The sequence below is a fragment of the Suricata suricatta genome, chromosome 1, assembly GCF_006229205.1.
Source record: "Suricata suricatta isolate VVHF042 chromosome 1, meerkat_22Aug2017_6uvM2_HiC, whole genome shotgun sequence".
In the NCBI taxonomy this organism is placed as follows: Eukaryota; Metazoa; Chordata; class Mammalia; order Carnivora; family Herpestidae; genus Suricata; species Suricata suricatta.
The window spans coordinates 179,016,337-179,028,466 of NC_043700.1; the positions used below are offsets into that span (position 1 = coordinate 179,016,337).

At 36.3% G+C, this 12,130-nt stretch overlaps 1 protein-coding gene across 1 annotated transcript in view; it reads right to left on the reverse strand.

The window, feature by feature from the left end:
• SLIT2 (slit guidance ligand 2) overlaps nucleotides 1–12,130 on the reverse strand; it is a 379,517-nt gene that overhangs the window by 103,394 nt on the left and 263,993 nt on the right. Inside the window, exon 13 of the mRNA XM_029952292.1 lies at nucleotides 1,286–1,357. Within this exon, the coding sequence (XP_029808152.1) occupies nucleotides 1,286–1,357 (72 nt within the window). The remainder of the gene's footprint in view (nucleotides 1–1,285; nucleotides 1,358–12,130) is intronic.

The following is a 12,130-nucleotide window of genomic DNA, read 5'->3' on the forward strand; positions in this document are numbered from 1 at the left end:
AGGCCAGTGATAGCAGGAGATTGCAAGTAAAGTGCAGAGAGAATAGTGCTAGGAGAATGTACCAGAATGACGGAGAAGCAGATAACATATAGGCAATACTTGACTACAGCAATAGCTATACTTAAAATGTATATAATGTATATAGAGTCATTCTTAAATAGTCTTCTTTTTAAGATCAGAAACAATATTTGCAGAGCCCACCTCAAAGGTTAAAAAGAATTTGAAACCCAAATAAAGACATTAGGTCACAAGGATCAGTATTTATTATGACTTACTGGTCTCTTGTAAAATCAATTAATTGGGTTATGTCTTCAATCTCTAAAGAGATTGAAATGAGAGATAGAGAGAGAGATACAGAGAGACAGAGAATGTAGAAAAATGAAATTTGGGAAGTGTTGTGGGATTAGGAATAAATTTATACAAGAATAGTGGTACAAACCGAACACCAACAAATGTACACAACCGACTGAGAAAATACCATTTTACACTTAAGAATTTTAAGGTCATCTGGCTGTGAACTAGTTGAGAGGGCATAGAGCGGCAAGCCAGCCACTTTTGTACTCATGGCAGGAGGCCAGCATATGCCCCTAGTGAGGAACTCTACGTATGTTTGGTGACTGGAACAGTTTCATGATCTGACACTAACCATCTTAATATTAGCACATTTCTTCCAATTTCCTTTTTATAGGAGCATTCATTTAAACACCTGTGATCAGGTTTCATTCTTTACATATATGGATAGTAAATTCTTTTGACACAAATGAATGGTAGCTATCGTCTAAGCAGAATGGTTTCTAACAGGTGCAATCCAGTGATTTGCAGATGGTGTTCTCAGTAAACACCGAGTTGGGTGCTACTGCTGAGTTCCGGCCCCCTGCTCTCCGCCCTTGGGCTGGGACGTGGTGTTCCAGCACTGTGACTCCTGCACATTCTTTGGACAAAGGTGGATAACGTATCAGCTTGTCACTCTCTTTCCCAACTCCTGTTACATCAAAACAGAGAGATTCACAAAGGGCAGGGGCTGTACAAGCTTTAAATACAGAGTTGCCAGGAAGCGTATATTTTTGACAGGGTGGAAAGACAGGTTTTGAGAAAACTTCAAAGTGCCATGCTTTCAAATAAATAACCGCCATCAATGTTAGCTGCACTAGACTAATCTTTTCCATTTCATTAAACTATGTCATTTGGGGTCGAGTTTTTCTGAAGTCTCCACGAAAATATGAGATGGTACACTGACTAAAATAAAATATTTGGTTCAACAGATCAGAAACAATCAAATACTTACAGTAGCTGTAAGGAAAACAGTCCTTCAAATAAACTTTTTGGGAGTTCCGTGATTTTATTTCCATAGAGGACTCTGAAAAAAACATGATTTATACGAAGAAAAAATCAGACATCAAGCCAGCATAACAAATTGACCCAACATATATGTATTGAGGCATACAGGTTAGTAATATTCCATACATCATAAAAGCTACAGTTTAGTGAGCAAACTTCAATTTGTAAATGTGCTGTTTCCTGATTATAGATCAGATATATACATATGATAATTCAGAAAACACTGAAAAATAAAGGAAATTAACAAAAGTGAGCTTGTTTCATAATTTAATGCCTTTTCTAGAAATGTCTACTGTTCACCTGTCATGTTTTTCAACACACACACCGCATTGCATTCTGTAATAAAAAAGGAGAACACTAAATGTGGAAATCACTGCCCATTAAAGGAATGAGTTTTAGGCTTATCATACTGGTAAAAAATGAAAGGACTCTCCACAAAGGTAAAGTTTTTGTTACATAATACCTATGCTTGAGAAGTGTAAGATACGTGAAGAAAGCATCACTAATATGAATACAGAAAAATGTCTGAAATGTATGTTTCTCCAAACCACAAACAGGAAAGCATCCTCATGGTATCTGGCTCTGAGCAGACACTACGTGGAGTCCCCCCGTGCGAGAACCGGGGTGTAGTCCCTTCACTACCCCAGTGCCTGACATTGATTTCTGTACGTAGTGACATTCTAACATCGGATTGATGAGTGATCATTGTTTGATGAGTGAACTCAAGAAATAAATTAGCCAGAGGACAAATTAAGGAATAACTGACAAGATGGATGAAATGGGGGGATTTCAACAAAAAAATGGATAGAAATGGGTTGACTCATCATGCTGGCTATTAACAATAGGTCTGCCAGGATGCCTATCTACATTTAGCTCCAAAACTAGAGAGCCACAATAATAAATGGGAAAGATAGAAATTATATTTCTTAGGAGGGCAATTTGAAAACATATATCAAGAGTTGTAAACACATTAATAAATATTTTTACTTGGTTTTACTTTTAGGGACTTAAGAAAATAATCATAAGCATAATATTTTGTGTACAAAATGTTAATCATGGCATAACTTATAACAATGAAAAACAGACACAAATAAAATATCTTCAACCCCCCAAAAGCGGTATTGATTAAATGCATATTTCACATTCACCAAAATCATATTTTGAGAAATATTTAATGACATGAAGCATTAATATAACATTAAAGTTGAACAAAACAATAAAGTAGTATATTATAGTATGATCTTAACTTTGTTTAGGAAAATATATACATGTATATGAAGAAAAAAGCAGAAAATATCTGGATGGCGGGAAATTTGCCATTCAGAGGTGATTTTAATTTGCATCTATAGATTTTTTTCTTTATTGTTTATATTCTCTACAATGATCTTATTTCTTCTGAAAATGAGAAAAATATTCTTTCAGAAAAAACATAAAGGATGTCACAATATGTAAAGGAAAAAGCTGAAATGAGAATCTAAATAATTAATATGTTTGGCAGCAGTATTTGATTTCTGTTTGAAATGGATGAGAATAACAATTCAAGAGAAATGAAAAATAGTGAGGGGAAAAGCTGTTGTTTCCTTTTAGGATGTCAGGGAGCAATGGGATGGATTACAATACAGGAAGGAATAAATATAAATATGGTTGGACACCATATTGTGCAAGGAGACATTCTACTTGTGTATATGCCAGTGGAATAGCTCTATAGTATAACATAAAAGTTCATTTGTGCAGAATATAGATGCTTTTTAAAAAGGTAAATCAATTAGAGAAAAACACTTTTTTAAATCTAAGAAAAAACAGGGAATTCTGTATTGTTAGGGTCAAAGAGGTAAAGGAATTAAGAAAGGATAAGTAATAATAAATTCATTTTTAAGGCCAGGAATAAGAGTACAGAGGGCTTATGGGAACACACATGAAGAGATTAAGGTGGCACTATTTCAGGACATTCAATGTCATATCATTCAACAGACTAAATTTAACAAGAGGTATCATATACTTATTATGTGTCTGGAACTTTACTAGGTTCTAAGCTTGGTGTCCAATGAAACTGAATTCAACTGTTATTTGTCGAATGTTCATCACTTGTCCTTGTGCCAGAATAATACAACTGAAGTGAGGCAAGTATTTCAAGGAACAATCCCAAACAGCAATTTTGAATATTGAAGGAGTTTCATATTTTGAACCCACTGAAATATAAAAAGGAAATAGGATGCATATACCTTGTGGTGACCTATATAAGAATTAAGGAGCAAGTTATGAAATTAGAAATCAACAATAAGCACCTGGGAGCACCTGGGCGGCTCAGCTGGTTAAGCATCTGACTCTTGATTTTAGCTCAGATCATGATCTCACGGTTCATAAGACTGAGCCCCACATCGGGCTCTGTGCTGTCAGCATGGATTGGGATTCTCTCTCACCCTCTCTCTGCCCCTCCCCAACTCATGTTCTCTCTGTCTTTCTCTCTCTCTCGAAAATAAATAAACATTAAAAAAGGAAAAAATATGGAACACAAATATATGAAGGTAAAATAACATGCTACTAAATAATAAATAAGTCAACCAAGAAATCAAAGACAAAATTAAAAAAAATACATGAAAACAAAATAAGATAAAAACACAACAGTCCAAAATCTTTGGGATAGAGCAAAGAGAAGATTCTAAGGGGGAAGTTGATAGCAACACAGGTATTATTCAAAAAGCAAGAAAACGAGGCCTGGGTGGCTCTGTTGGTTGAGTCTCCGATTTCGGCTCAGGTCACGATCTCACAGTTTGTGGGTTTTAGCCCTGAGTAGGGCTCTGTGCTGACAGCTCAGAGACTGGAGCCTGCTTCAGATTCTGTGTCTTCCTCTCTCTGCTCCTCCCTTACTTCTGTTCTCACTCTCTCTCAAAAATAAACATTAAAAAAAAAGCAAGAAAAACTTCAAATGAATAGCCTAAACTTACACATAAAGGAGCTAAAAAAGAAAAGCAAAAAAAAAAAAAAAACCTGCTCCAAACCAGTAGGAGAAATATATTAAGTAGAAGCTAAAAAACAAAACAAAACAAAACAAAACAAAAACAATAGAAGAGATCAATGAAATCAAGAGCTGCTTCTTGATTAATTAAAAATTAATTGAAAAGGTCAACAAAATCGATAAACATTTAGACAGATTAATAAAAAAAAGGACTCAAATAAACAAAATCAGAAACAAAAACGGAGAAATGACAACTGACAGAAGTACAAAGGAATATGATGAAAAATTATATAAAAACAAATTGGGCAATCTAGAAAAAACAGATGAATTCTTAGAAATATATAATTTCCCAAAACCGAAACAGGGAGTAGAAACATTTTTTTCTTTTCAAATTTTTATTTAAATTCTAGTTACTTAACCTCCAGTACAATGGCAATATTAGTTTCAGGAGTAAAATCAGGGATTCATCAAGTACATACAACACACAGTACTCATCATAACAACTGCCCTCCATTAAAAAAAATCTTTGTAATGTTTTTAACTTATTTTTGAGAGACAGAACATGAGTGGGAGAGGTGCAGAGAGAGAGGATGACACAGAATCTGAAACAAGCTCCAGGCTCTGAAGTGTCACTACAGAGCCTGACACAGGGCTAAAGCCCACGAACCGTGAGGTCATGACCTGAGCCAAAGTTGGATGCATAACCAATTGAGCCACCCAGGCGTCCCAACAACTGCCCTCCTTAATATCCATCACTCATATAGCCCAACCCTCACCCACCTCCCTCCACCAACCTTTAGTTTGCTCTCTATCTTTATGAGTCTTTTATAGTTTGTTTCTGCCTCTCTTTTTCTCTCCCTCCTATATGTTCATCTATTTTGTTTCTTACATTCCGCATAACGTGTGGAGAAAGGGGAAGCATCTTGCACTATGAGTGGGAATGCAAACAGGTGCAGCCACTCTGGAGAACAGTATGGACGTTCCTCAAAAAGGTAAAAATAGAACTAACCTATGATTCAGCAATTGCACTAACAGGACTTACTCAAAGGATACAAAAACACAGACTCAAGGGGATACATGCTCCCCGATGTTTATAGTAGCTTTATTAACAATAGCGAAACTATGGAGAGAACATAAATGTGCACCAACTGATGAATGGGTAAAGAAATGTGGGGTATATACATACAATGGAATGTTTCTCAGCCACTGAAAAGAATGAAATCTTGCCATTTGCAATGATGTGGATAGAGCTAGAGTGTCTTATGCTAACTGAAGTAAGTCAGTCAGAGGAAGACAAATACCATATGATTTCACTCATCTGTAGAATTTAAGAAATAGAAAATGTGAACAGACCAATTAGCAGCAATGGCACTGAATCAGTAAAAAACAAACAAACAAACAAAAACAAGCCAAAGCAAAAAAGCCTCCCAACAAACAAAAGTCCAAAACCAGATGGCTTCACAAATGACTTGTAACAAACATTTAAAGAAGATTTAATATGTGTTCTTCTCAAACTACTCCAGAAAGTAAAGGATGAAGGAAAGCTTCTAAATTCATTCTCTGAAGCCAGCATCACCCCGATACCAAAACCAGATTAGGACACTACAAAAAAAGAGAGAACTACAAGGCCAATAACTCTGATAAACACAGATGCAAAAAATCCCCAACAAAACATTAGCAAACTGAAACCAAAAATACATTAAAAAATTATTCATTTACCATGATCAAGTGGAATTTATTTTTGGGATACAAAGGAGATTCAATATTCGCAAATCAAATCAACATGATAAAACACATCAACAGGAGAAATGATAAAAACTATATTATAATTTCAATAGATGTAGAAAAAGCATTTGACAAATTACAATATCCATTCATGATAAGAGCCCTCAACAAAGTAGGTTTAGAGAGAACATACGTCAACATAATAAAGTCCATCTATGAAAAACCCACAGCTAACATCATCCTTGATGGTGAAAACTGAGATCCCTTCACCTAAGATATGGATGTCCACTCTCACCACTTTTATTCAAAATAGTACTGGAAGTCCTAGCCACAGCAATCAGACCAAAAAAAGAAACAAAAGGCACCCAAATGGCAAAGAAAAAGTAATTTTTTTCACTATGTGCAGATGACATGATATTATGTATAGTAAACTCTTAAGTTTCACCAAAAAACCTACTAAAGCTGATAAATGAATTCCATAGGTTACAGAAGGTCAATGTACAGAAATCTGTTGCATTTCTATACATTAATAATCAAGCAGCAGAAAGAGAAATTAAGAAAATAATCCCATTTACAATGGCAGCAAGAAGAATTAAATACCTAAGAATAAACTTAACTGAGGAGGGAAAAACCTGCACTCTGAAAATGATAAAAAGTTGATGAAAGAAACTGAACACAACACAAACAAAATGGAAAGATACCCCACACTTATTGATTAGAAGAATAAATGTTGTTAAAATGCCCATGTTACCCAAAGTAATCTTGAGATTTAATGCAATCTGTATAAAAAATCCAAGAGCAATTTTCACAGAACTAGTACAAATAATCCTAAAATTCATATGGAATCACAAGAGACCCTGAGTAGCTAAAGAAATCTTGAAAACAAAACAAAACACCTTGGGAATATCATGATCCCAGATTTCAAGATATATTGCAAAGCTATAGTAATAAAAACAGTAAGGAGCTGGCACAAAAATAGACCTATAGATCAATAGAACAGAGAGCCCAGAAAGAAATCCACTATTAATAAGTCCATTCATCTTATACAAATGAGGCAAAAATATCTATTGGGAGAAAGATAGTCTCTTCAGCCAATGATGTTGGGAAAACTGGATAGCTTTGTGCAAAACAAAAACAAAAACAAAAACAAAAACAAAAAACAAAAAACAAAAAAAACAACAAAAAAAAACCCCAATGAAATTGGACCACTTTCTTACACCATACACAAAAATAAACTAAAAAATGTATACAGGACCTAAATGTAAGACCTGAAGCCATAACATTTCTAGAAGAGAGCACAGGCAAGAATTTCTCTGATGTCAGCTGTAGCAACTTTTTTCTAGATATGTCTCCTGAGGCAAGAGAAACAAAAGCAAATATAAGCTATTGGGACTATATCAAAATAAAAGCTTCTTCACAGCAAAGGAAACAATCAACAGAACTAAAGGCAACCTATTAAGTGGGAGAAGATATTTGCAAATGACATATCCAATAAATGGTTAGTATCCAAAATAGCTAAAGAACTTATACAACTCAATAACAAAAAAACTAAATAATCCAAATTAAAAAATGGGCTGAATACACGAACAGACATTTCTCCAAGAAGACATATGGATTGCCATTAGACACATGAAAAGATGCTCAAAAGCATTCATCACCAGGGAAATGTAAATCTAAACCACAATGAGATATCATTTCATACCTGTTAAGATGGCTAGTATTAAAAAAACAAGCAAGAAACAACAAGCGTTGGCAAGAATGTGGAGAAAAAGGATCCCTCATGCACTGTTTTTGAGAATGCAAACTGGTGAAGTAACTGTGGAAAACGGCATGGGGTTTCCTCAAAAAAATTAAAAATAGAACTACCATGTGATTTAGTAGTTCCACTACTGAGGATTTACCCACAGAATACAAAGACATTAATTTGAAAAGATGTATGCAGCCCTATGTTTATAGCAGTGTTATTTACAACGGCCAAGCTATGCGAGCAGCCCGAGTACCATCAACAGACAAATGGATAAAGAAGAGATGGTTATATATATACAACGGAGTATTACTCAGCCATAAAAAAGGAATGAAATCTTGCCATTTGCCAGAACGTGGATAGATCTAGGGAGTACGTCGCCAAATGAAACAAACCAGTCAGAGAAAGACAGATACCATATGATTCCACTCATGTGTGGAATTTATAAAACAAAACAAATGAACAAATAAAAAAAATGAGACAAACCAAGGGTGCCTGGATGGCCCAGTTGGTTAAGCGTCTGACTCTGATTTTGGCTCATGTCATGATCTTGTGGTTTATGAGTTCCAGTCTCCCCATCAGGGTCTGTGCTATGAGTGCAGAGTCTACTTGGAATGCTCTCTCTCTCTCTGTGCTCTCTCTCTCTCTCTCCTGCCCATCTCCCACTCACTTTCTCTCTATTTCTCTCAATCTCTGTCCCTCTCTCTTTTTCTTTTAAAATAAATAAATAAACTTAAAAAAATACAAACCAAAGAACAGACTCTTAACTACAGAGAGCAAACTGATGGTGACCAGTGAGGATGTGGGTGAGGATATGGGTGAAATAGGTGAAGAGGATCATGAATACTCTTATGATGAACGCTGAGTGATGTACAGAATTACTGACACACTATATTTTACACCTGAAAGTAATAGAACCCTGTATTGTTAACTATATTGGAATAAAAATTTTAAAAAATAAGAGGGAACAAAGAATAAAGGGACAAACAATTTAGTAGGTTGTTCATCTGGGACTTCGGCTTTAAAGGTTGGCTCAAATAGCACGAATGGAGGACAAGTCAGGAGGTGTGCCTTAATTATACTGCAAAGCTGTTTTTATTCCAACAAATCATAATAACATGTTAAAAAATAGATGTTTATTGTTAATGAGACAGTTTGGCTACAAAGAGAAATAAATATGGGAGGAAACCACAAAAGGATGAAGGAAATCTATATAGGCATTACTGGAGATGTGGTCTGTCAATCATAAAACATTATCATAAAGGAATACTAAATGTGATGGAATGAGATTTCTCCACAAAAAGGTAACAATAGTAGAGCAGGTACAGTTTTCTTATATACAGTGAGATCAAAATGGTAGCAAGGAAAAATGACTTAAAAATATTAAAAAATCCAAAGACCAGGACAGAGAAGTTGGATGAGAATCAAGAAAATCAGGCCAAAATCCATAAAAATGGGGGAAAACGCATGTCATCACATGAAGATATAAAGTGCAAGAAGGCCAGTGAGAGTTTGTGCTGCATTCCTATGTGGGAAAGAACATTTTAAAAGAAATTGAAGGATGAAAATGAATTCAGCTGAATAGAAAATAAATACCTGAGGGGTCTGGATAATATCATCCAAATATGAGCAGTGACAAATCGGGTAGCTTCTCTCCAGTTTTCTCATACATAACTTATATTCAACATACTGCACACAGTATACAAGTATGCTGTCGAGAATTATTTTATTGCCCGTTGGACCAATTGGGAAATCTTAAGGAAATCTCAAGGAGCTCTTGTACCTGATACCAGACAGAAGGCAAAGAATCTAAGCCTAGTTTCACCCTAGGAAATAGCAGCAGCTGGTGGCCAGTCTCTGAACTCTCCTGCTTTTGTTGAAATCTGGCAGAAGACAGAACTACTATTAGAGGGGGAAAATGCCCCGGGGCACCTGGGTGGCTCAGTTTGTTAAGCAGCCCACTCTTGATTTTGGCTCAGGTCATGATCTCACAGTTTATGAGTTCAAGCCCTGCATTGGGCTCTGGGCTGGCAGTGCAGAGCCTGCTTGGGATTCTCTCTCTGTCCCTTCCTGTGTGCCCTCTCTCTCTCAGTCTCAAAATTAATAACTAAAAAAAAAATTCCAAAACAGAAACCTAGAAGATGGCTATAAATGGAAAAGATGCTATACGCGGACTTTATTATTCAAATAAATGTCAGAGAGCTATACTTATAAGATAAAAACAATGCACATCTGAGAATTAAAATACTAGACAACTTTATTTATTTAGTTTTTAATGTTTATTAACCGTTTGAGAGACAGAGACAGAGCATGAGCTAGGGAGGGACAGAGAAAGAGGGAGACACAGAATCTGAATCAGGCTCCAGGCTCTGAGCTGTCAGCACAGAGCCCGACGCGGTGTTCGAATTCACAAACTAGGAGATCATGACCTGAGCTGAAGTGGGAGGCTTAACCAACTGAGCCACCCAGGTGCCCCAATACAAGTCAGTTTTAAAGAGAGCATGTAAAGAGAGAGCAGAGGTTGCTACATTTCCACTGAAAACCTAGTAAAAAAACGTAAGGTACTGGTCAGGAAAGTTAACATCAATTTAAGAAAATATTATAGAAGGGGCTCCTGGGTGGCTCAGTCAGTTGAGCGTCTGACTTCGGCTCAGGTCATGATCTATGATCTCACGGTCAGTGTGTTCGAGTCCTGCGTTGGGCTCTGTGCTGACAGCTCAGAGTCTGGAGCCTGCTTCAGATTCTGTGTCTCCCTCTCCCTCTGACCCTCTCCTGCTCACACTGTCTCTCTCTGTCTCTCAAAAATAAATAAAAAATAAAAAAATACTTTATGAAAATACTATAGAGATTGCTAACAGAGCAATCAAATCAAGATACAACCATATTTCCTCGATACAACCATATTTCCTCTGTGGCCCTTTGTGGAATTTGGAAACTAGTTAGTGAAGAGGGAAATTAGGATAAGAACCACAATAGTTTGCAAGGGGGTGGTGAGAAAAAATAAGAGGAAAACTGTATGTTGAGGATCTTGGGGATAAAAATTTTCTGGGACAATTAAAATTGAGAAACATACAGTCTACTCAGTAGACGGGTTTGTCAACGCCCTGTTATTTCTGGAACATTTCCTCTGTGCTTTAATGAAGCTAGAAGGGGACTAATCCTACCCCATTTTAGAGATGAGATAGCTGAAGCTCTAAGAAATTAGTAACTACTTCAGATATGTGCCCACAAGTGTTGAGTCGGCATTTGAAAACAAGCCACGTGGTGTCCTAAAGGCTATATACTCAGTCACTATGCTACTGCACCACTTCTTTAGTGTGTAATATAAGATGATGTTTCCAACCAGTAAATGGAAAACCATAGAAGATCTGTACAGACAATGCCTAATACACTAATATGTTGAATTCTTAAGAAATTATTGTTAAATATTACAGAAATACTGCTATTGTCACAATGACAGCAAGAAAAGCCCTGAGTATAAAATCATTCAACAGACACATGTCTTTTGAATGCTCTTTTGTCATTAATATGTAATATGCTACAATAATAATAAAATATATTAATAGTCTAATGTAACATGTAATAAAATAATGTTAATGTTAATAAAAATAAATGCTAATGTAATTATTTAGTAGGAGAGAACGTAAAAACATTTAATAAATCAGGTTCAGTTTTCTCTAAGAGGTACTATTTTGCTAATTAAATAACAATTTAAAACAGTGTTCTTAATTTAATAAAATGCATTAGAGGTATCTGCCATTACGTCATCCTTAATTATTTTCGCTTCTTTAGAAAATTTAGTGATCCAACGAAACTGCCTTTGTACTTGAGTGTGGTTCTAGAAAGAGATGTAGGAGAAGCCTGTAGAAGTAAAAACCGCATTTAAACAAAGGGAAGGTTGCCTATGACTGCTGCAGCTACTCCCCCTCCCCCACAGTCACTGCACTCCTTTGCAGAGACTTGATCCCTGGCTCGCTGTTATATTACCATTAGGATCTCCAACCCTTTTCTTTTCCCTCAAACCCATTATCTGTCAACCTGTTGTGTCCCTTCACCCTCACAGTTGTGTCCTAGACCTTGTTGTTATCAACAACCACAACCTCTGCATTATTTCATTTTCAACCGTCTGCCCTGCTTCCCGCCACATTTGTTTTTCTTGCTCTTCCTTGAAACACTCCGCCTTCTCTCATCTCATGACCTTAGAGTTTGGCTGTTCTTTTCTCGAATGCTCTTTCTCCATGTATCTGCACAGCTCACTCCTACAGCTCGAGTCTTCAGGTCTTTTCCCAATATCACCTGCTAGTGAGGGCTCCGCTGACCTTCCTGTTGAAGATTTCAGCTCTCCTCCCCATTGGCACTCCTTATCA